A 21,228-nucleotide genomic window follows, 5' to 3' on the forward strand; every position below is an offset into this window, starting at 1 on the left:
TGACCACAGATGTTGAGTCCCATAGTGCTCAGAGCCGTTTGGTCCGTGCTTCTATATGGCTCTGAAGGATGAACACTAAATATGACAACAACGAAGAAGTTTGAGACCTTTGAAATATGGATTTTTCGCAGAATGCTTAAAATACCGTGGACTGAGAGAATAACCAACACGAAGTACTGGAACGAATGAACAAGCAGCAAGAAATGTTGACAGTGCTTAAAAGAAAAAAAACTGCATACCTAGGACATATAGTACGGAACACTAAATATATGCTTCTGCAGTTAATAATAGAAGGGAAGATCGAAGGAAAAAGAAGACAAGGGCGAAGAAGAACATCATGGTTGGACAATATAAAGCATTGGACAGGACTCCGAAGTGTAGACCAGCTATTACATAATGCGGTTGACAGAAGAAAGATGCAACATTTGGTCGCCAACATCCTCTAATGGATAAGCGGAAGAAGAAGAAGAAGAAGTGTAGCTCATCCACTTTGCTTGAGGAACTGAATTACCGGTGACTCAGTACAATTATTAGGTTACAGTTCGAGAAGAAACATAACGAAACACGCGCAATTGTTGTAGTAATTGTTGACGGGTTCTCTTCAATACTATGAAGTACATCTTCAAATTCGGGCGTGCAGCGTTGCCGTGGAGCGACACAGTCCTGCCTCCTTACAGTGACTATACCTGTTTCTGAGAGTTGCTGCGCAACTTGGGTATAAAGTTTGTGCAGTCGCGTGCTACGTTGCGGAAAACGTTCGTGATACAGAGACTAGCAGCTTTTCCGATATCTCGAGCTTCGCCATACACAAGGTACGTTACACGTTAAGCGTTACATATCTGAGCTGAAACAGTCGTAGGACGGAAGTGTTACGTTTCCAGACATGGGTTCCTATTCAAAATATTATGTACTCATCCCATCTATAAGTGTTAGAAGTTTGAAACGGGAATTTCCTAACACTCTGTTTAAGTTAACTGATGAACGAAAACATGGTAACTTTATCCATCGCGAGGTAGTGTTGCAAGAACATGACACGGTGAGGTAAATATAAAAGAGAGTAGAGGTGAATGAGGTATCATTAAAGTGATGATATGGCAAATCCTCTGACATAAGCGACTTTGACAATGGGCAGATTGTTACGGCCTGATGTCTGGGGATAAGTGAGGCTGTTCACTGTTTGCATGCTATTGTCGTGAGAATCCATGGGAAGTGACTGAAAGTCGGACAGACCACCCCTCAATCCAGAATGTGGTCGGAGGCTTGCCGACACTGTAAAGCAGTACAGACAGCGACCCATGCCAGATCTGACATCAGAGTACAACGCTAGTGCAGGCACAAATGAGACAACCCCAACAGGTTCTATGGTTGACCCAACGTCATCGTTAATTACGATTGTAGCGAACATGGGGTCATCGAGATTGGACCGTGGATCAGTGGGAACAAGTGATGTGAATCACATTTCTTTTTACACCAGCTTGATGATCGTGAATGGATATGTTGGTGCATTCACCAGGGCTTTCATGGGCGGCTGTGGTAGTAACTGAATGCCCCATGATAGCTGTGAACATTTTTGCTTGCCACATGCACTGCTTCATGCCACAGCATCTTGAAGCAATATCACTGGCTTTTCACAGTGGCATGAGGATCATGATTGTGATCTCGCCTTGATATCTCGGCCACCAGATTCGCCTGATCTGAATCCGATGGAACACGTCAATGCTGTCGGGCAATAACTCCATGCTCAGTGAAAACCTGTAAATGACGGGAATTACGGACCTGTGCATTGACAACTGGTACTTCTAACATTCTGCGTGGTGTCTGTTTGTTCTAAGTCGTGTCTCCCTACCACTTTCGCGCAACGACGCTCTGAGCGTCCCTTATTGTAGTGCCTTCTAGCTTAACACAGTTCTGCTCTTGGCTTCTGTTCTCGTTTCTCCCCTCAGAACTGCATCTGTCTCACGGTGGGAAGGTATGACATGCATTTAGGCATTCTTGTGTTAGTTTGTGGTATTGCATTTGCTCATTTGCTACTCGTATTACTTTGGTTAATTTAATGTCACGATTTATTTGGAGCTATGTGACATACTGCTGGATTTGCTTATCATGTCAGGGTTTTCATGGAAGGTGTTGGATTTGCCTGACACCTTACATATCACCACCCTTCGAACTTAATTTTTGCACTGAAGTTAGGCAATGATTGAATCGTTGTCTAAGTCAGTCAAAATTATTCCTTTATCTAAATTTTGTTGCCTACTGTTCAGCCACTTTATTCTGGTTCTATGCTAGTTTGTATTACTAATTTATATTTTTATATTCTTCCACATTATTCTCAAAAATATGTTTATATTGACAAGAGAAGAATAATTTATGCTATTATTATTATTATTAATTTTTAATTATTTTCTTTCTTTATTTAAGTGTGAATTTATTTTTTAAGAAGTTTGTTATCGAAAGCGAGGAGTCTTTCACATCGATTTTCTTATAAACATTTTTTTATATATGTAGTAATTAAGTAAAATCTATTCCTAACACATTTTCTAAATATCATGTACAAGTAAAATGTTTTTGTTTCTGGACACTCATTTCAACATTGTTACACTAACAAATAAGAATTATTTCCAAGAATTGCTTTGACAAAGAAATATACATACACAAGTATTGAGATATTATCCTAACAAATGGTACAAATGTTAAAAAAAAGGGAAAACATCCAACAAGATAATTTTTTATTCTTTGTTTTTATAAGGAGAAAATAAGTAAAATATAGTTATTCTTTTATTTTTATGAGGAGAAAATAAGTGGCATATAGTTTTAGTGTGTATTATGCCTTACTTTTGTTCTTTATATACTGTCCATTTCAGAACTAATGACTTATTTTTATCGATAGTCTATTTTTTACTTAAGTCCATAGTCAATGACTGTTATTTTGTAGTTTATTAGCTGTCTGGTGTGCTTAACTTATTTAGTTTTTTACATGTTTCTTTTGCACAATTCCTACATCACATAATTTGATTTCACACATTCACACAATCCTATGAATGTTTAAGCATGAGGTTGGGGAATGTTTTTGCACAAAGGTGATGGACTTGAACGAGATAGATGCGGGCAAGTATTTGATGTACAGCTTCGTTCGTCGTTCTTTGTTGGCTTTGCAACGGTGTGTTGCTGTTGTGGAGGTCCCATAATGGAATGGCGCTGTGAGTGCAGAATCTCGTGGTTTACTGGCTTTGTATGCGTGAAAGTCATCATTATGTGTCGCTGAAAGCGGTTGTTTGTTGTTGTGATACTTTGCAGACGACTAGATTACAATAGGATAGGGATTTGGGAAGGTATGTCGTCTATTCTTCACCCATCTTCTTTCTTGGTCTCAATCTTGCGAATCTTCAACTTCTGTTCTTCCTGCATTTTCTCTGCTTCTTACTTGATTCTTGGTTCTTATCTGGGCAGGATATGGGAATATTTATTGATAACTAGTTGCTTTGAAGTTCTCCTCTTAGTAACAGTTTGATAAACTGTTTGGACGTGTCATTTTTACTTTGTGGAAGTTTTCTTCAGTTTCGTGCATCAGCGTGCTGTTTAATAGCAGTAGTGTGACTTTGACACATATTTTTTTGCCAGTAGTGGCTTGCCCAAGCTGTCTTCTCGTCGGGCCGTTTTTTTGCTCGCTCCGCTGAGTTGGGGCATACCAAGACCCTCTTGGCCTTCCGTGTTCTGTCCCAGCAGGGTTCCGCTTAGCGGCAGATTTACTGCCCACTTTGGCTACAAGGGCCCTCTGTTGGTCTCGCTGTCCTTTCCCTTCTCTCGACGCTTCTGCCTTGTAGGAATCGTGTTTTGCTAATTATGTCCTTTTCTTTCTTGATACTTCTCGCGTTGCAACTTGTGGGTCGTTGCATCTGGTCCTTGCTGGAGTTTTTACAATGGTTCTTACAAAAAGTTTTACTTACAATCATCTAACATATGTCTAGTACCTACATTGTTTTGCGCCTTCTTAAAAAGCTTTACAAATTTTGGCGCCCTTTCCATGTTACAATTCTAAGATATTTTGAGTCTTAACTTCTACAAGAATCCTCAAATTCGTTTTTTATTTTTGTGTAGTGTCATGGTGTATAGCATTTTAGTATTTCATGCTGTTAGACTATCTATGCTTTATCCCCTCACCTTAATCTATGGTACTATTGGTGTTATTTTTGTTTTTGTTTTTATTGAAACTACTTTCTTTTTCCCACCTTCCTCTCTCTTCATTCTTCTTTCTCCTGACGATCTTATCTGCAACATAATCTTGAAATATTGTGCTGATTATTTACCAGTAATAAAATTAATCTTCAAACTTTTTGATATGGCTCACATGGTGAAGTCCTAAGGTTTTGCCTGTCTTTGGGTTCATTAGTTCCACAGCATTATCATGAGCAATTCGGCTAATTATGACAGGTCCTTTGTATGCACCTTTAAACTTATGTATTTTGTGTTTCTTTTTGCTGGAGAGATGGTGTGTTTTTACAAATACTTTCTGGCCTACTGAGAATGTTCTTTTAATTGCTGTTCTATCTCCTCTTTCTTTTCTTTTAATGGCTGCCTTTCTGATGTTGGAGAGTGCTGTTGCTATGACTTGTTTGTGCTGTCTACGTGGTACAATAGGAAATCTAACATTTTCTCTGGTTATGTTTGGGGGTTCAATATTTTTAAGTACAGTAACTGGAGGTAGTAGTGTAGTGCTATGTGGCATTTCATTTATTACTTCTTGAAAATCTTAAAGGTATATATCCCAAGTGTTGTGTCTTTTGCCTGCATATAATCGGCATAAAGTGCCTATGTCCTTCATAGATCGTTCTGATGGATTTACGCTAGGTTTATACTTAGATATGTAGATGGGTTTTATTTTGTGTTGTTTTAGCGTGTTCTGCCATTGCACTGATTTGTATTGTGGGCCATTATCCGAAATTATTCGTTCCATTCGATCTACTTGTCTGAGAAAATCTTGTCTAAATGCTTTACTTATAGTAAGACCTGTTGCCCGTTTTAATGGTGTCAAGGTAACATATTTAGAAGTAAGTTCCAAAACGACAAATATGAAAATATATCCATTTTTTGTGCATGGGAGGAGCCCCATCAAATCTGTTGCAGCTATTTGTTTTAATTTTTTAAAGGGATTGTTGGAAATATAGGTGGTTTGGTTTGGAAAGTGATGTGTTTAGCCCTCATACATTTTTTGCATTTGACTAATACTGTTCTAATTTGTCTTTCCATATTAGGAAAATGGCTTGTTTGTTTTATTTTTAAAAAGCATTTCTTTGGTCCAAAGTGGCCATTACTTAAATGTGTATACCATATGTACTTATTAATTAGTTCATCTGGGATATAAATTAACCATTCATTCGTTGCAATATTTCGTCTAAAAAATAAAACATTGTTTTTTATGAGATAATGCTGTCGAATGTCTGGAAAATCCTTACTTCTCCACTTGTGTTTGATTCCTAGTATTTCAGGATCCTTGTCCTGTTCTTTGCCTATGTTTTTCAATGCTGTCGTAATGCAGTTTTCGAAAGGTACTTGTTTCATATAGTACATTGTAAACTGGTCTTCTGCTGCTTCCAAACCTATGTTATTGGATGCACCGTGTGGACATCGTGATAAAGCATCTACTAATACATTCGCTGGTCCTGGTATGTGTGTAATAGTGAAGTCAAATTCTTGTAGTATTAACATCCATCTGGCTAACCTCCCATGAGTTAGTTTGGCGGATAACAGAAATTCTAATGCTTTGTGGTCAGTGTATACTTTTGTTTTTCTTCCGAATAGGAAGTATCGAAAACGTTGGAAGCCCCATACAATGGCCAATGCTTCCAGCTCCGTGACTGAATAGTTTTTATCGCTTTTTGTGGGTACACGACTGGCAAATGCAATTGTTCTATATGGTCTTAGCCCTGCCTGTTCGTATTCTTGGAATAAAACAACTCCTAAACCTGTTTTCCCGCTATCAGTGGCCATACAAAAATTTTGTGTTAGATCAGGATGTGCTAAAATTGGTGCTGTTGTTAGTGCGTTTTTCACTTTTAAAAATTCTTCATTGGCTTGTTAATCCCGTACCCATGGCGTGTTTTTTCCAGTCAATGCACATAGGCGTGGTGTTGCGAGAGAGTCGATCCAAATAAATTTTTTATAGAATCCGGTGAGACCTAGAAATCCTCTGAGAGTTTTCTTACTATATGGAGTGCAGATTTCTTTGATTGCCGTTAGATTTTCTGGGTCGGGCATTACCCCTTTCTCTGAAATTATGTATCCGAGAAATTTGACCTCTCGCCTTCCAAATTTGGATTTTGTTATATTTACTGTGACCCCATGCTCTTTCATGATTTGTAAAAACTGATTTAATGTGTCGTTGTGATGTTCCCAAGAGGGTTCTACTATAATCACATCATCAACATAACAAGTAATTTTTTGTAAAATTTCAGGACTGAGTATAGTATTAAATCCCCTAATAAACGCTGCTGATGATATGTTTAAACCAAATGGCAATCGTTTAAATTGGTAACATCTGCTGAATACGATAAATGCTGTAAATTTTCTACATTCTAGGGCCAATTCTATTTGCCAGAAACTACTCTGTAAATCAATTGATGAAAATATCTTAGCACTGTGGAAGTTTTGTATCAATTCCCCTAATTTTTCTGGGCGATCTGTCTCAGTGACTATGATTGTGTTGATCTGTCTGGAATCAAGCACTAACCTGATGCTCCCATCTCGTTTTTGTACAATATGGAGCGGACTGTTATATGTGGAGGTAGCTGGTTCAATAATATCATCATCTAACATTTTAGATATCTCCTGGAATACTTTATTCCTATAGCTTAATGGGATTGTATAGGGTGGTACTCTAAATGGTTTGTGCTGTTTTACTTCAAACTTGTACTGAAAGTGTTTAATACTGCCAGTCTTAGGTAAAAATACCTCTGCTTTATCTCGTAAAATACCCTCTAATTCTCTTTTACTGTGTTCCGAAATACCTTGAACTTCTTGCAATTTTTCGTCGATTTCTTTATGGACTTCTAACATGAGTTGACGCGATTCCTCCTTTTGTGCATACCATTCTAATTCTTCATCCTCTTTATCTCGCATCATTCTTAATTGTTTGTTTATAACTGGTATTTCTTCTAATGCTTTTGCTCAAAGAGAAGTGTGACATTCCCGAATGTTACGCTACCTTTTCCCATATCTATTATCGCTCGTCTCTCATTTAAAAAATCTGCATCTATAATCAAATCTACAGTTAGTTTAGGTATAATCACGAAGTTGGCTTCGATCTTTTGACCTTGACACGAAAGAGTTAACCTTGTTTGTCTCGTAACTTCCGCAGCATTGTTTCTAATAGGACCTCTCACTTTAATCTTACGTGTTTTCAGAACTGGCAATTCCTCATTGACATTACACTGCATGAATAAATTTTCTGAGATCGCGGTCAGTTCACTTCCGCTGTCAATTACAATATTGACTGGGATATACTTTACCATGGCCTTCAAAATTGGTTGAATTTGAAAGGGTTGGTTCTGTTCTTCTTTTTCTTGCATCAACGAATCCTCCACTGAACCATACATGAGTCTTTTCAGGACTTTCCCCGGTGAATTCGAACTTTCTGTAGGATAAGCTTCGACTGCTACTTTTCCCTCTTTTATTTCCTCTTCTCTATATCTTCCTTCATTTACGCTTTCTTCAACATCCTCTACTTTTTCCTCATCCTCGTCTATCTTCTACTTCTTCGTCGCTATTTCCACATAATCGCATCTAAATGCTCTAATTATCGCTTCATAACTTCCTTCATTATATACGTTGGGTTATGTGCCCACTAGTAACTTATTTTTAACTTCTGTCGACTGCGCATTATCCTCATTGAATTCGCTTTCCCTGGTTTCCATCTCAAATAGCTCTGCAATACTCATTACTTCGTCCTTTCCTCCTACATTCGTTGTGCATGCCTCTGGTAATTCATCTTCCTCGTCAGTATTCTCCCAATTAATTTCGTCCCAACACGATATTGTTATTTTCCTGTCTTCGTTTTCATCTGGTCCCTGCGGATTTGTTTCTTCCTTCTTCTCTTCTCGGGATAAGGTATTTACTTCTCTGTTCAAGGTGCTGCAATTGTTCTGGGTCGGTGCGTCATTCTCTTTGGCATGGGCGCTTAGCTGTCAATTCGAACGTTTATCGGGGTTTGGTGGTCTTACCTCCACCTCTTCTATCGGTATTCTCTTTTCTTGTTCAGATTGTTGATATTGCTTTCTTTGTTGATAATTTGTCGGTCTATTGGTTCTCCAATACCCGTTCCGGTTCTTATTCCCTCTGTAATAGTTGTTGCCGTTCCTGGGTGAATTATAGTTATTGCCATATTCTCTTCTAAACCCATAACCGGTTCTTTGTTGAAATTATTGTCGTTTCTTGGTGCGAAGTTATCACGTGGTTCGTAATTATTGTTTCTTCGTACTGTGTCTTGTGGATTCCACTGCTTTTTGCTTTCGTTTTCACGTGCGCTTCGTCTTTTTCTTGCGTCATCTTCCGAAAATATGAACTCTAGTTCCCTTAGAATACCTTTAAATGCTTCGACGTCATTGCCTCCGCGACCTACAAATGATTGCTGGTATTTCAATGGTAACTTCATCGCGCATAATTTAATCAACTCTCCGTCACTGTATGGTACATCTAAGCATTGATTTTTCTTTGCCAATACTTCGAAAAATTTCACGGGACTCTTCTCTCCTGAATTTTCAAAATATAGGTTCTGTAATAATTCGTACTTCACTCTGTTCTGTGCTTCGCTGGACCAGTATCGTGAGGGAAACTTCTCTCTGAAATCTTCGTACGATCGGCATGTCGCTGCAACATTCAGCATGGTTTCTGCGACTGTTCCTGACATGTGTGCACATATAAAGTCTAATTTGTGTGCTAGAGTCCAGTGTTCTGGTAATCCTACTCGGAATTGATCAATAAAAGTTCGTGGATGTAATGAGTTTCCTTCTCGAAAGTGTTGAAATTTTCTGACTGTGAGGAAATGATCGTTGTCGTACTTCGTCATAGTTCCATATGAAATTCGCGATTCTTCGCCACTTTTGTTTCTGATCATTTCTCCCGTCGTTCTTTCGGGTTGTGGTAGATCCATTGGATATTGTCGACTGTAACTTTCGCCTACCCTTGCGTAGTATCGTTGGAGTGGTACGCAATAATTTTCTTCCATCGGTTGTGAACGTGTAGCTGAATGCATTGCACTGTACTCTTCGCGAACTCGCTTTTCATTGTCACGTATTGGTTCGGTATCTTGTCTGGCTAACCTTGCCGCTTCATTGCACGATCCAGACTGTCTTGAAATATACATTTGTGGTTCTGCATGTGTTTGTGGTGCCGTTTGTTCATCAAGAATTTCGAAACGTGTTTGTTGCGGTGCAGGCTGTCTGATTTCACGTATGTTATTTTCCGCCCTTGATTGGAATCGAAAATGCATGATATCTTCGTTAATTGCTTGTTTTTCCGGTGCTGTTACAGATACGGATGTGGTTGCAGACTCAGTGCTTGTTCGATCCTGTTCACTACGCTCTTCAATGGTTTGCAACAACTCTGTTCGCAATTTCTGAAATTGTTGCTTCGTTTGCGCTTCTATTTTGACTATGCGGTTATCATATCTTTTCAGAGCTGCTATTGTGATACGTTTGTGTAACACACTGTTTTCAACAATTTCACGCGCTATACCTGCTGATTGTCTAGTAATTACGTTTACCTGTTTCTCTAGTTTCTTGACTTCTCCCTGGGTGTTGTTACGTAATGTTTTGATCTCGTCCTGAGTGTCATTACGCAATGTTTGTACGTCCGCTTGTACCGTGTCAATGTCTGTTCTCAATTGATTGTGACCTGTTACTAAGTTTCCTATCACTTCTCGAGATTCTTTTGCCTCGTCTTCAATACGACTTAGGTGTAATTGAATTTTTTTGTTTTGTTCTTTAATCTCACCCATTTGTCTCGTGGTTTTTGCAATTTTGTTCGTCGTTTCTGCATTCCGAATTTTAATTTGGTTCGCAATTTCTTTATTTTGTCTTGTCATGGTTTCCGTCAATAATTGTAATAATTCTGCCAGATTGGTGGGTCCTATTGCGTTTTCTTCCGACGTCCTACGCTCTGTGTTTTCGCCCAAGTGTTGGATTGCAACCGATTGCATTGAACTGTGCGGTGACACGTTTCTGCTCGAATTCCTTGTACTCTGTGGTGAGGGAGCTCTGATTACTTGTACTATGGGTTCTACGTATTCAAGACGCAAGTTAGAAGCCTCATCGGCTGTCTCTCTACTTTACTGCTCCTCTGTCGTATGCTGACCTAGGTTTTCTGTGCCTTGGCGTACATTATCCTCGTTATGGTGCGTTATCTGTCCTATTTCTCACTATACTGCATCGTCTGTTGTTCTGTCCTCTATTCTCTGTCCATCTTCATGTTGGGTCTCTATCTCAATTCGGTCAAGGTCTCGATCTGCCATTGCTAATCTTACCGAATCCCTTATTTTCTGTTTTAAAAGCAATTCACGCGCCCTACTTCGCGTCAACATGCGCTCATACGATCTCATGCGTTTCATAAAATTTTTGTTCACACGACTTGACACTTATTATACCCAAGACTGATATTCCATTCACTTACTTGTTGGGTCAGAACCAACTTGTCAACGATGTATCCGCCACCTGTGCGCTTGCATTGAAGAGAAAACTTAATTCTAACAATATTAAAATTCATAACTTAATTATGCTATTGTCTCTGCTAGAATGTCTCACGTTCTATTGAATACTTTATTGCTATCTATCGCTGTAGCTACTGTTTTCGACTGTTTATAACTTTAAAAAAATTTTTATTAGGAAAATTTTTCAACAGGATATTTTTCTGACCTAGTTAGGCATGTGGTCGACCTTCAATCATGGTATTTTACCATCCTGGTAGGGTCGCCATTCTCTAACATTCTGCCTGGTGTCTGTCTGTTCTAAGTCGTGTCTCCCTACCACTTTCGTGCAACGACACTCTGAGCGTGTTTTTTAGGGAATTGACTAGTTTGAACCCGGGACCTGTCGCTCGTAAGGAGACGCCAGACCACACATGACATGTAGACTTCAGAAGAGTTCAGTGAGACTAGCGATGATATAACCAAATACTTAATGATTTCAGCGTCAGCTCCACTGCACCCCCTGTAAAAGAATCTTAATACTAACTAAATTTAGTGGAAGGGGTTCAAGGCTTTCCTATTTTTAGTTAGCTGGTAAAAGAACGTCGAAAAAGCAGTTACGTTTACCATTGAAAATTTTATTCTACTCACAAAACATTGTTTATAAATTGCACTATTGATAAAAGGAAAGATTTTAATACAGGATGATAAAAACCAACTGCGTTCAACAAAAATGTGAACGAATATTCCCTGAGTGGGTTTCCAAGTTCTATAATGGATCGAAGGATGACCTATGCCATATCACATCTATAATCTAGGCTTAAATTAAGTTTCACAAAAGAGAAAACTATTAAAATGGTCTACAGTGACCCTCAATTATCTTTAATTGCTTATCTAACTTGTCGTAAATTACAGTGGCTGATGTGGCTTCTCAATAATTATATAACAGAAAAATCATAGCGTTTCAGATTTTTACTTCAAGTAGCAAATGTGAACACCAGGAGATTTAATTGACGATCGACACTACTATTACGTAAAATGGGGATGTAACAGATGAGACTTCTGCAGTTCTGTGTGAAGGCTTATGTGCTCAAAAATGCGGCATCGCGTGCGTTCATCACCTTGTCGGTGTTCGTCAGGGGGCGGCGGCCGGCGCAGCTCCATACAGCTCGCCGTCTCGGAAGCAACTCTCTCCTAACTTCTCCTTACTACAATTTACCGAAGTTGGTTTAAAAAAAACTATCTGGCTGTGTTTTCATCTGACCAATCAGGGTCTCAATGTTAACCTTAAGCTCCGCCTACAAAAATTCTGTCTGTCCAATGAGAAGCGTTATACTTTTCGTGGTGGGGCAATGTTTTTAACGTTTGCAACGTAACAGAGACGCGAAAAAGTCTCACGCTAAAACTTGCAGCTGGTGTGGCCCTTTTAGTGTTATCGTAATATATATACTGTTCTTCTGGAGGGCTCTGTCTTTTAACATGGGCTGGGGGGTGGTCCTGGCGGTTACTTTTCGTGGTGGGGCAATGTTTTTAACGTTTGCAACGTAACAGAGACGCGAATTAGTCTCACGCTAAAACTTGCAGCTGGTGTGGCCCTTTTAGTGTTATCATAAGATCTATACTGTTCTTCTGGAGGGCTCTATCTTTTAACATGGGGTGGGGGTGGTCCTGGCGGTTGCTGGCGACGTGGGTGTCCGTCCCTCATCGTAGGGCCTTCTAGCTTAATACGGTTCTGCTCTCGGCTTCTGTTCTCGTTTCTCCCCTCGGAACTGCGTCTGTCTCACGGTGGGAAGATATGACATGCATTTAGGCATTCTTGTGTTAGTCTGTGGTATTCCATTTGCTCACTCGTTACTCGTATTACTTTGGTTAATTTAATGTCACGATTTATTCGGAGCTATGTGACATACTGCTGGATTTGCTGATCATGTCAGGGTTTTCATGGAAGGTGTTGGATTTGCCTGACACCTTACATACTATTTACCTCCGGAAGCCTACCAAGGATTTATCGAAAGCTGGTACGCAGAGTCGCTTCTGTATTGCTTTCAGAAAATGCACCAACGCGCTATTAACCAGATCATAAAGTTTTGGTTCGCCTGTGTATGATTTCTGTGTGAACGGTATTAGCCCTTTCTGCGAAGACGTCTTGTAAAACATATTATCGCACTATGTGTAACTACGCCTTAAAGGATAACCAGTTTCACGATAGGCTCCACGACAGAGTGTTTCGCGTTGGGTTGCATACCCTCACACTCCATCAGTTCTCATCACCCTGTTACACTAATTTGATTCTATATACATTCTTTAAGATTGGATCCTAGCTGAAGTACTGTATGATTTGTAACTACCAAGGAGTTAGCCTTCGATCTTGATAGTGAATGTTTGTGATCACTGTGGCGCGCCATTTTTCGTTCGCTGCACATGGTGCAAGTAAATGGTTTGTTTTGAACATTTCTTGAATGTCGACGATGTCCATTTTGTGAACTGTAAGGCCGTCAGAAGGTTGGTCTCTGCACCTCCTGGACACTCATTTTCTGTCGCCCTTGTGATGCCCATGGTGAATTATTAGCAGCCAATATTTTTCCTGTCATATGTGTTAACACAGTGCCTTAGAATGAGCTTTACTAAAGACTGAACTTGCGACCCCGCATTCAAGGTGTTCCTTGTAAGTCTAGTTACTGGAGTAGCCAACCCAAGGTCAAGTTACATCTTTTATTTTATTATATGTCTGCCCCGACTTCTGCCCCTACCCCTATCCTCTCGACCCACTGTGCTAATACCAACCGTTATAGCTGTATATGGAGGGTCGTGTCAGTTTAGGAGCCAAGTATCGACATGTTTTCTAGTGAAGCTGAAGATGCCGACGAAACCGCAATTAATAATGCACTGATAGTTAATTTGATATCTGGGCGTACAATTGTGTTACAAAAACTTAGAATACCGAAGGTACTGTTAGAAAATAAGGATGCATGTAATATTATTGCACATGAACACTACCACGGAACTGACAAACAGTACAGTTTTGCACGACTTAATCCTTAAAATACCAAGGAGGAGAGGGGGGGGGGATTCTTTATGCTCACCTTTTGAAAAAATATTGTAATCTAGTCAGTTACTTTATATCTTAAAATTTTCAAAAAAAATATTGTTTTTAATGAATTCTTCTACCAGATTCTGTATATGTTTTAAATTTTTCTGTTAAATTTAACCCAAAAATATAAGCCTCCGTAGCAGATGTCCCTTTTCGCCAGTGAATGTCGTATTCAGTATTTCGAGGTTCTGAGTTTTACTTAGAGATCACTATTTTCTTAACAAGTATGTTGAGAGCAAAAGTCATCAACAATGAACGGAATTTGAATTTTTTAATTTTTTTGTGGTGCTTACGAAGTCTGAAGAACACGTTGTTGAAGTGAAGTCCTGAGGAGCGGTCGTCAGTCGTGCTTGGTTAGCTCAGTTAGTAGAGCGCTTGCCCGTGAAAGGGAAAAGTCCCGAGTTCGAGTCTCGTCCCTGCACACAGGAAGTTTCAACGAAGAAGTATCTCCATCTGCTTCGGGAAGTCTTGGCTTCTCCACGTGGTTCATCAAGTTCTGGCATAAATTCAGCAGTTAAAACGTTCATATTTTCAGTTTCACATCCAACAGCTCCTTACATCGATTCAGATCCCTCCGAATCTGGTAACTTTTCTCACGTCTGAGGTACAGGAACATCGCCGTGGCGCAGACTGACGAACTATGCTTAAGAGCCAACATGCCCCACCACTACCTTACGAATAACCTAGGTATATCTCAGAAAATTAGATTGTACTCTTTATTCACAGCTTAAATCTAGCCCACCTGAAAAAGCAAAGATGCACTTTCGCATGTTAGAATCTACAACTTAGGTACATATCGTTGTTATTGACAGCACTCACTGATTGACGTTGGAACACATGGGGCTGCGGCAAAGCCCCATGTCAACATGTGCGCTGGACAGCGTGCTCCGAAACACTTGACTGCACCAGCTTTTTCCTCTGTCCTCTAATCTGCCACAGATCGCTGCGTTGTCTGCTCTGCAAAGCGGGTAAGTCTCCACACCGGACCGAGCGAGGTGGCGCAGTGGTTAGCACGCTGGACTCGCATTCGGGAGGACGACGGTTCAATCCCGTCTCCGGCCATCCTGATTTAGGTTTTCCGTGATTTCCCTAAATCGTTTCAGGCAAATGCCGGGATGGTTCCTTTGAAAGGGCACGGCCGATTTCCTTCCCAATCCTTCCCTAACCAGAGCTTGCGCTCCGTCTCTAATGTCCTCGTTGTCGACGGGACGTTAAACACTAACCACCACCACCACCTCCACACCGGCGCATAACGATCCGCCCTTTGTCAAAGTCGCTTACGCAATTGACTTTCCCGATTTTCAGCCCGTATCGTCGCTATAATTATTCCTCTTTCTTGCCTGTTCCTCTTATACAGGGTGGTCAGGACCAGTACGAAAAGCTTGTGTGTTCCAGAGTAACTAGTTAAGAAAAAAAAATGATGCATTGCACCGTTTCCGATTTCATTAGCACTGAAGTTAGCCAATGAGGACGTTCCGCGGGCAAATTCAAGCAGCTTGCCAGAGATGGTGTTACCAAATGTGTTCTTCGTTTGGTTTCCTCAAACCGAACAAGAGAGAGCGATACAAAAACTGGGCCTTGAATGGCAGCAAGGATCGAACACGCTACCGACAATGGTTTCCTGCGTGTTGTTCCAATTTGTTTTCCAACAACAAAGAACACGTTTGGCAACACCACCTCTGGCAGGCTGCATGGACTGAGCGCGCAAAGACCTGATTGACTAATTCAGTGTTATTTAATTCGGAGATGTTGAAACGTATGGAATTTTTTTCTTAACGTTTATTTCGTAGCACTACCTGCCCTGCAACATCCTTACAAGCTTTTCAGACTGTTCCTGACTATCCCGTATTTTTCTTATCGCATCACGTGTCCTCAACCTTACCTGGCAGCATTCATTCTCGCGGTGGGCACTCACAGAGGTTTATGGCACATCTGTGTATTTTTTTATAAGAAACATTTAAAGAGACATTTATGTGAAATCGAGACAGATGGGAAAAAGTGTTAAGCCAAAAGTAATCGCCATGACTGTTAATACGTTTATCCCACTGTGACACAAGTGCCTTCATGGAAAAATGTTTTCATGCCATGATTGTACCCAGGCGTGAACGCTCTGTCCGAAGCAAATCGACGGCCACGAGTGTCTCCCTTCAAGGCCCCAAAAATATGGAAATCGCACTGTTAGAAATCAGGACATTATGGAGGATATCTAAGGGCTTGCCAATGAAACTTCTGCAGCGTACTCTAAATAACCTCGGCAACAAGTGAGCTGGCCCCATGAAGGCATCCATAAAGGCACTGCCCTCCTTGTCTTTATTCATTTGTTTGCTATTATCTTTTGCTCTGTTATCTATATAAAAGAGCTGACTGAATGTTGCACATGAATTGGCATGAATAAAGCACATAATATTTTAACATAATTTCAGATGTGTTACTAATAACATTGAGGTTCGGCGATGACATTGTAATTCTGTCAGATACAGCAAAGGACCTGGAAAAGCAGTTGAACGGAATGGACACTGTCTTGAAAGGAGGATATAGGATGAACAGCAACAAAAGCAAAACGAGAATAATGGAATGTAGTCGAATTAAATCGGGTGATGCTGCGGGAATTAGATTAGGAAATGAGACGCTTAAAGCAGTAAATGAGTTTTGCTGTTTGTGGAGTAAAATAACTGATGATGGTCGAAGTAGAGAGGATATAAAATGTAGACTGGCAATGGCAAGGAAAGCGTTTCTGAAGAAGAGAAATTTGTTAACATCGTGTATAGATTTAAGTGTCAGGAAGTCGTTTCTGAAAGTATTCGTATGGAGTGTAGCCATGTATGGAAGTGAAACGTGGACGATAAATAGTTTAGACAAGAAGAGAATAGAAGCTTTCGAAATGTGGTGCTACAGAAGAATGCTGAAGATTAGATGGATAGATCGCATAAGTAATGAGGAGGTACTGAATAGAATTGGAGAGAAGAGAAATTTGTGGCGCAACTTGACTAGAAGAAGGAATCGGTTTGTAGGGCATATTCTGAGGCATCAAGGGACCACCAATTTGGTGTTGGAGGGCAGCGAGGAGGGTAAATATCGTAGAGGGAGACCAAGAGATGAATACACTAAACAGATTCTGAAGGCTGTAGGTTGCAGTAGGTACTGGGAGATGAAGAAGCTTGCACAGGATAGAGTAGCATGGAGAGCTGCATCAAACCAGTCTCAGGACTGAAGACCACAACAACAACAGTAATAACTAAGTAGTGTGCTATTAAAGTGGGGAAAATCTACGTAGAATAACAACATTAAAACGAGAAAAAAAATAACTTCAACAAAAGTTTGTGTACTACCATTTGGCCATCTGGCGCACAGATATCTGTTGATCCGGAATCCAGAAAACACACGCTACTGCTCTATTACACTATGCGGCATCGGTAGGCCACAAATTTTGTAAATTATAATTCTGGACTACACTACCAGTACAGTACACTACGCTCCACAACAGTACCCTACACTATTGTATCTGGTATTAAAACCAGGCTGGATCTCTCATTTGTCTGGATGGTTCACCTTGGCGTGCTGAGGTTGAACTCAGGATTCACAGAGGCTGTGCTGCTGTGCCACATAAGGTGTAGAGGTTGGGAGATGGCTGTCGGGGTCTCAGGAAGTCCTTCCTGAGGCTCATCTCCTCATTGCTTCCAGAAGGTTGTTGTAAGCGGATGTTCTGCCGTGGCACATCTCGTTGTCATGCTATAGGGCCTCTTCTTGGTTGTCTCTCGGCCATGTAGGCTTGCTGTTCATCGGCTGATATCTTAGCTGTAAGCGAGTTCACCTTATGTCACAGTTCCTCACTCCTTATTATAAGAGACTGTTGCATTTCCAGATGCGTTCCTGCCCTTGTCTTTAACATCTTATCTAATGGCACACTCCCAGACGATGTGATCCAGGGTACAGATTACTCCGTGTTCACAAGTGCCTGTGGTGACTGTCGTCTTGTTAGTAAGTAGCTGGGGTATGAGCCCTACCCTGACAGGTACTGTATAGCTCCCTCGGTTGGAAGGAAGTATGTCACTCTTGTTCTTTCTTCTATGTTGGCAAGGAACTGGTAGGTTCCCCTTCCTGTTCCTACCGTGTCTCAGATTCCTTGCCATTCTCTATCAGTGCATGCTTTTATTTCCTTATTCGATAGGGCTCTTGTGCCCAGTATATACTTTACCTTATGGTATTCTCGCTTTTTGAACCAATACTGTGCACCTAGCCTACAAAAGTGAGTAAGATTGCCTTATGATAAGTTCTTATTGCAGCTAAAAACTTCTTTGGTTAACTGTTGCTATTTTATTTAGGATTTTAATGCCTCTTTGGCAGACGATTGTTACATGTGCTTGAAAATTTGTCATTTCATCGATGGTAATTCCAAGGTACCTATATACACTTCTTTTCTTTTCACAGATTGGTTGTTTATTCTAATTGCGGCATTTATCATTATTGATAATGTTCATTTTAGTAAAAGTTGTGGACTGCTATCTCTAGTTTGTTTTCCATGCATCACTTGCATAGTCTTTCGAGAACTACCCTGTTGTTTTCCTCCAGTTTAGCGCTCGTGTTAGCAGATACGATAATTAGCAGATGGTCTGCGTGGGCGATGCAGCCTCTTAATTTTTGTTATACTCTGAGGCTGGTTCAGTAATGGCTCTATGCCAACACCTCAAAACTCTGGATCACAAACAGAACCCTATAGGCTGCCTTCGGTGATGTCTTTCACAATTTTCTTTCCAGGACACTCTAATTGCACCTGTCCCTCTGTGAAATAATGTCGTAGACTGTTATAGAGATAACTTGGACAGTCTTTTGAACAGGACAGGCCACCACAAATAATCAAACGCCCCAGTATTTTCAATGATTATGCCTGTAACATACTTGTTATCTGAGGTATTCACAATATTTATTGCGCGATTTATCACATCCTCGCTGCTCACTGGCTTACTCTTTTCTGAAACCGTACTAAAAGAGGCTCTTGGCTTCAAACCGTCTGTGGTCCCCCAGGCGGTGGCACAGAAACTTTTACTTTTGCTCTTATAAGCAGTTTAGTTTCTCCCCATAGAGGTGTCGTATATGTGACTGTAGGCTTTCCCGGCGTATACTATTGATGAAGGTTTCTCGGGTCTCCAGCCGGATGGTAGCATTGATATCTCGCGACTTTTCGGGAAGTGTCATACTACCCATATTCTGGCGACTTCGCCAGAAGATGGGTAAGTCGAAGTCGCCAGAAGATGGGTAGTATGACACTTCCCGAAACGTCGCGAGATATCAACGCTACCACCCGGCTGGAGACCCGAGAAACCTTCATCAATAGTTTACTTACTTTTTTCACAATCCACCACATTTTCATTTAACTGGCTCTTATAGTTGAAAAGCGAATACGTGTTCATCATGGAGTAAGGCAGCCTACACTACTGTCTTGCTTGTTGTGTGAACTGATATCCTGGCTAATGTCTCTGATCTTATTGTACCGTACTAATGAAGTGGATTCCTTTTCTCGTTTTGACACACATTTGTGTTATATTTTGCAGCAGCGCATTGCCTGTGGCGCTTGGAACCACCCAATTTGCGGGTGGCTCTGGGCAAGCACTACCGGAAGTACAGCATACACAGCAATTTCACCCAGATCAGGGACGTGAGTACGAACGCACGTGTTGCTTACCCATCTCTACTTAATTTAACGAACTCAAGTTTCTTTTGCTCTACCTGTCTTATTTCGCTTCTTTCTTTTCAATTATTTTGTTTCGCAGTAAGAAAACTCGCGACCAACGCAAATACGCTGCCTGGCAAAAGAAGTGAAGCACCCAGAAGGCGAGGATATGAAATGAAACTTGTAACCTTCCCGTATAAATAAAAAATATATGAAATAATGCTGTATAACCTTCCCGAACAGAAAATAAAAATAATTAAATTTGGATGATTAAATTCTGACGTATGAAAACTGATAAATCTTAACTAATGAAAAACTGATAAATTTTGACGTAAGCAGCGCTACGCCACGGCCATGTGAATTCAATCTGAATCTGTCCGTGAGAAATAAACTGAAAAATTCTTACCTTGTCACCGGATAACGCTGTCTATATATCTGCTCGTACATGGCACAGCTTAATGCAATGCTGGCCTATCCACTAATACTGGATAACATTTATCTGAGATCTGAATTACGAGAAAAATTAACATTACTTAGTGACACAGCTGCACAGCTGGTCGTCTGATTAATAAAGAACACATGACTACAATCAGAAAAAATTTTGGAATAATTTAATTTAGATAAATGACTGGATCGGGACTGGCGATGACTTAAGGGGAAATTATACTTTTATAGTTGACTGGTAAAAACAATTATATTCTGAAAATTTTTTACGTTATTGATAAGGATCTACAGTCCATTACACGGAAAAATTGAATATATTACGCATTACAAAAGAGAAGATTGAAACAAATTCAGATTAACATGTCAGACAAGTGACTTAACTTCGCGCATGCCAATAAAAATAACAAAATTGACCTTACAATAGATGGTTGATTTAATTACGCTATTGATTTTTCATTATATTAACAATTATTCATTTGTTCATCATCATCTCATTCCATGGTATCATTTAGCTCTGCGGCTGATCACAATTATTATTCAGTTCCATATAATAAAATTTTACAATTTGTTCTGCACTGTGACCTTAATTACTACTAACTGTAAACTGCGCTGTACCAGCGACAGACTACAACTATACTGTAGCAGCGAGCGACTGCAACTGCAGCAGAGACTGCTCTGAACTGCGACTCTATTGCAGCTCTCTTTTTAACAGGGGCAAAGATATTTTATGTCTCAGGCAGCGCCTGTGAATTGTCGTTCTAGCAAGTGAGATTACATTTGCTCCAGCCGAGTGGTGAACCCCTTACAAACTTCACTGCTTTGGAGGGTATAATATGTTTCAACGATTACGAAATCGAGTGTAATTTAGATAGGACTTGGCAGTGTGGGCCCACTTATCACTATGACGTTATCCCCCCCCCCCCCCCGCCCACTGGTCTGGAGGCGTGCACTGATTCAGTTGAGAAGGATGTGTTGAAGCAGCGGCATCGTCTACTGAGGCAAGCTGACCCACGAGTGTTGTAACTGGTCCTTGATATCTTGGATACTGGCCCATGGACAGAGTTAATGTTTGAGGTGATCCCACACATGTTCTATTGGGGACAGATCTGGGGATCTTGCTGATCACAGGAGTACCTCAACATCATGCACACAGTTAACAGACACACGTGCAATGCGTGGATGACCTTTGTTCTGTTGAAAAATGGCACCATGATACTGCTGCAAGAAAGGTGACACATGGAGACACAGGACGTCTATGACATACCATTGTGCTATCAGAGTTCCCTCAATCACTACCATTATAGGTCTGAAGACGAACCTGATGGTTCCCCATCCATCAGATCAGGAGCAACA

General features: G+C 40.5%; 1 protein-coding gene across 1 annotated transcript in view; it reads left to right on the plus strand.

Annotated features, from left to right (window-relative positions):
- The window catches only part of LOC124594439 (limulus clotting factor C-like), a 109,768-nt gene that overhangs the window by 20,520 nt on the left and 68,020 nt on the right, over positions 1–21,228 (plus strand). The window contains exon 3 of the mRNA XM_047132813.1: positions 19,313–19,416. Coding sequence (XP_046988769.1) covers positions 19,313–19,416 — 104 coding nt within the window. The remainder of the gene's footprint in view (positions 1–19,312; positions 19,417–21,228) is intronic.

This window comes from Schistocerca americana, chromosome 2, assembly GCF_021461395.2.
Source record: "Schistocerca americana isolate TAMUIC-IGC-003095 chromosome 2, iqSchAmer2.1, whole genome shotgun sequence".
In the NCBI taxonomy this organism is placed as follows: domain Eukaryota; kingdom Metazoa; phylum Arthropoda; class Insecta; order Orthoptera; family Acrididae; genus Schistocerca; species Schistocerca americana.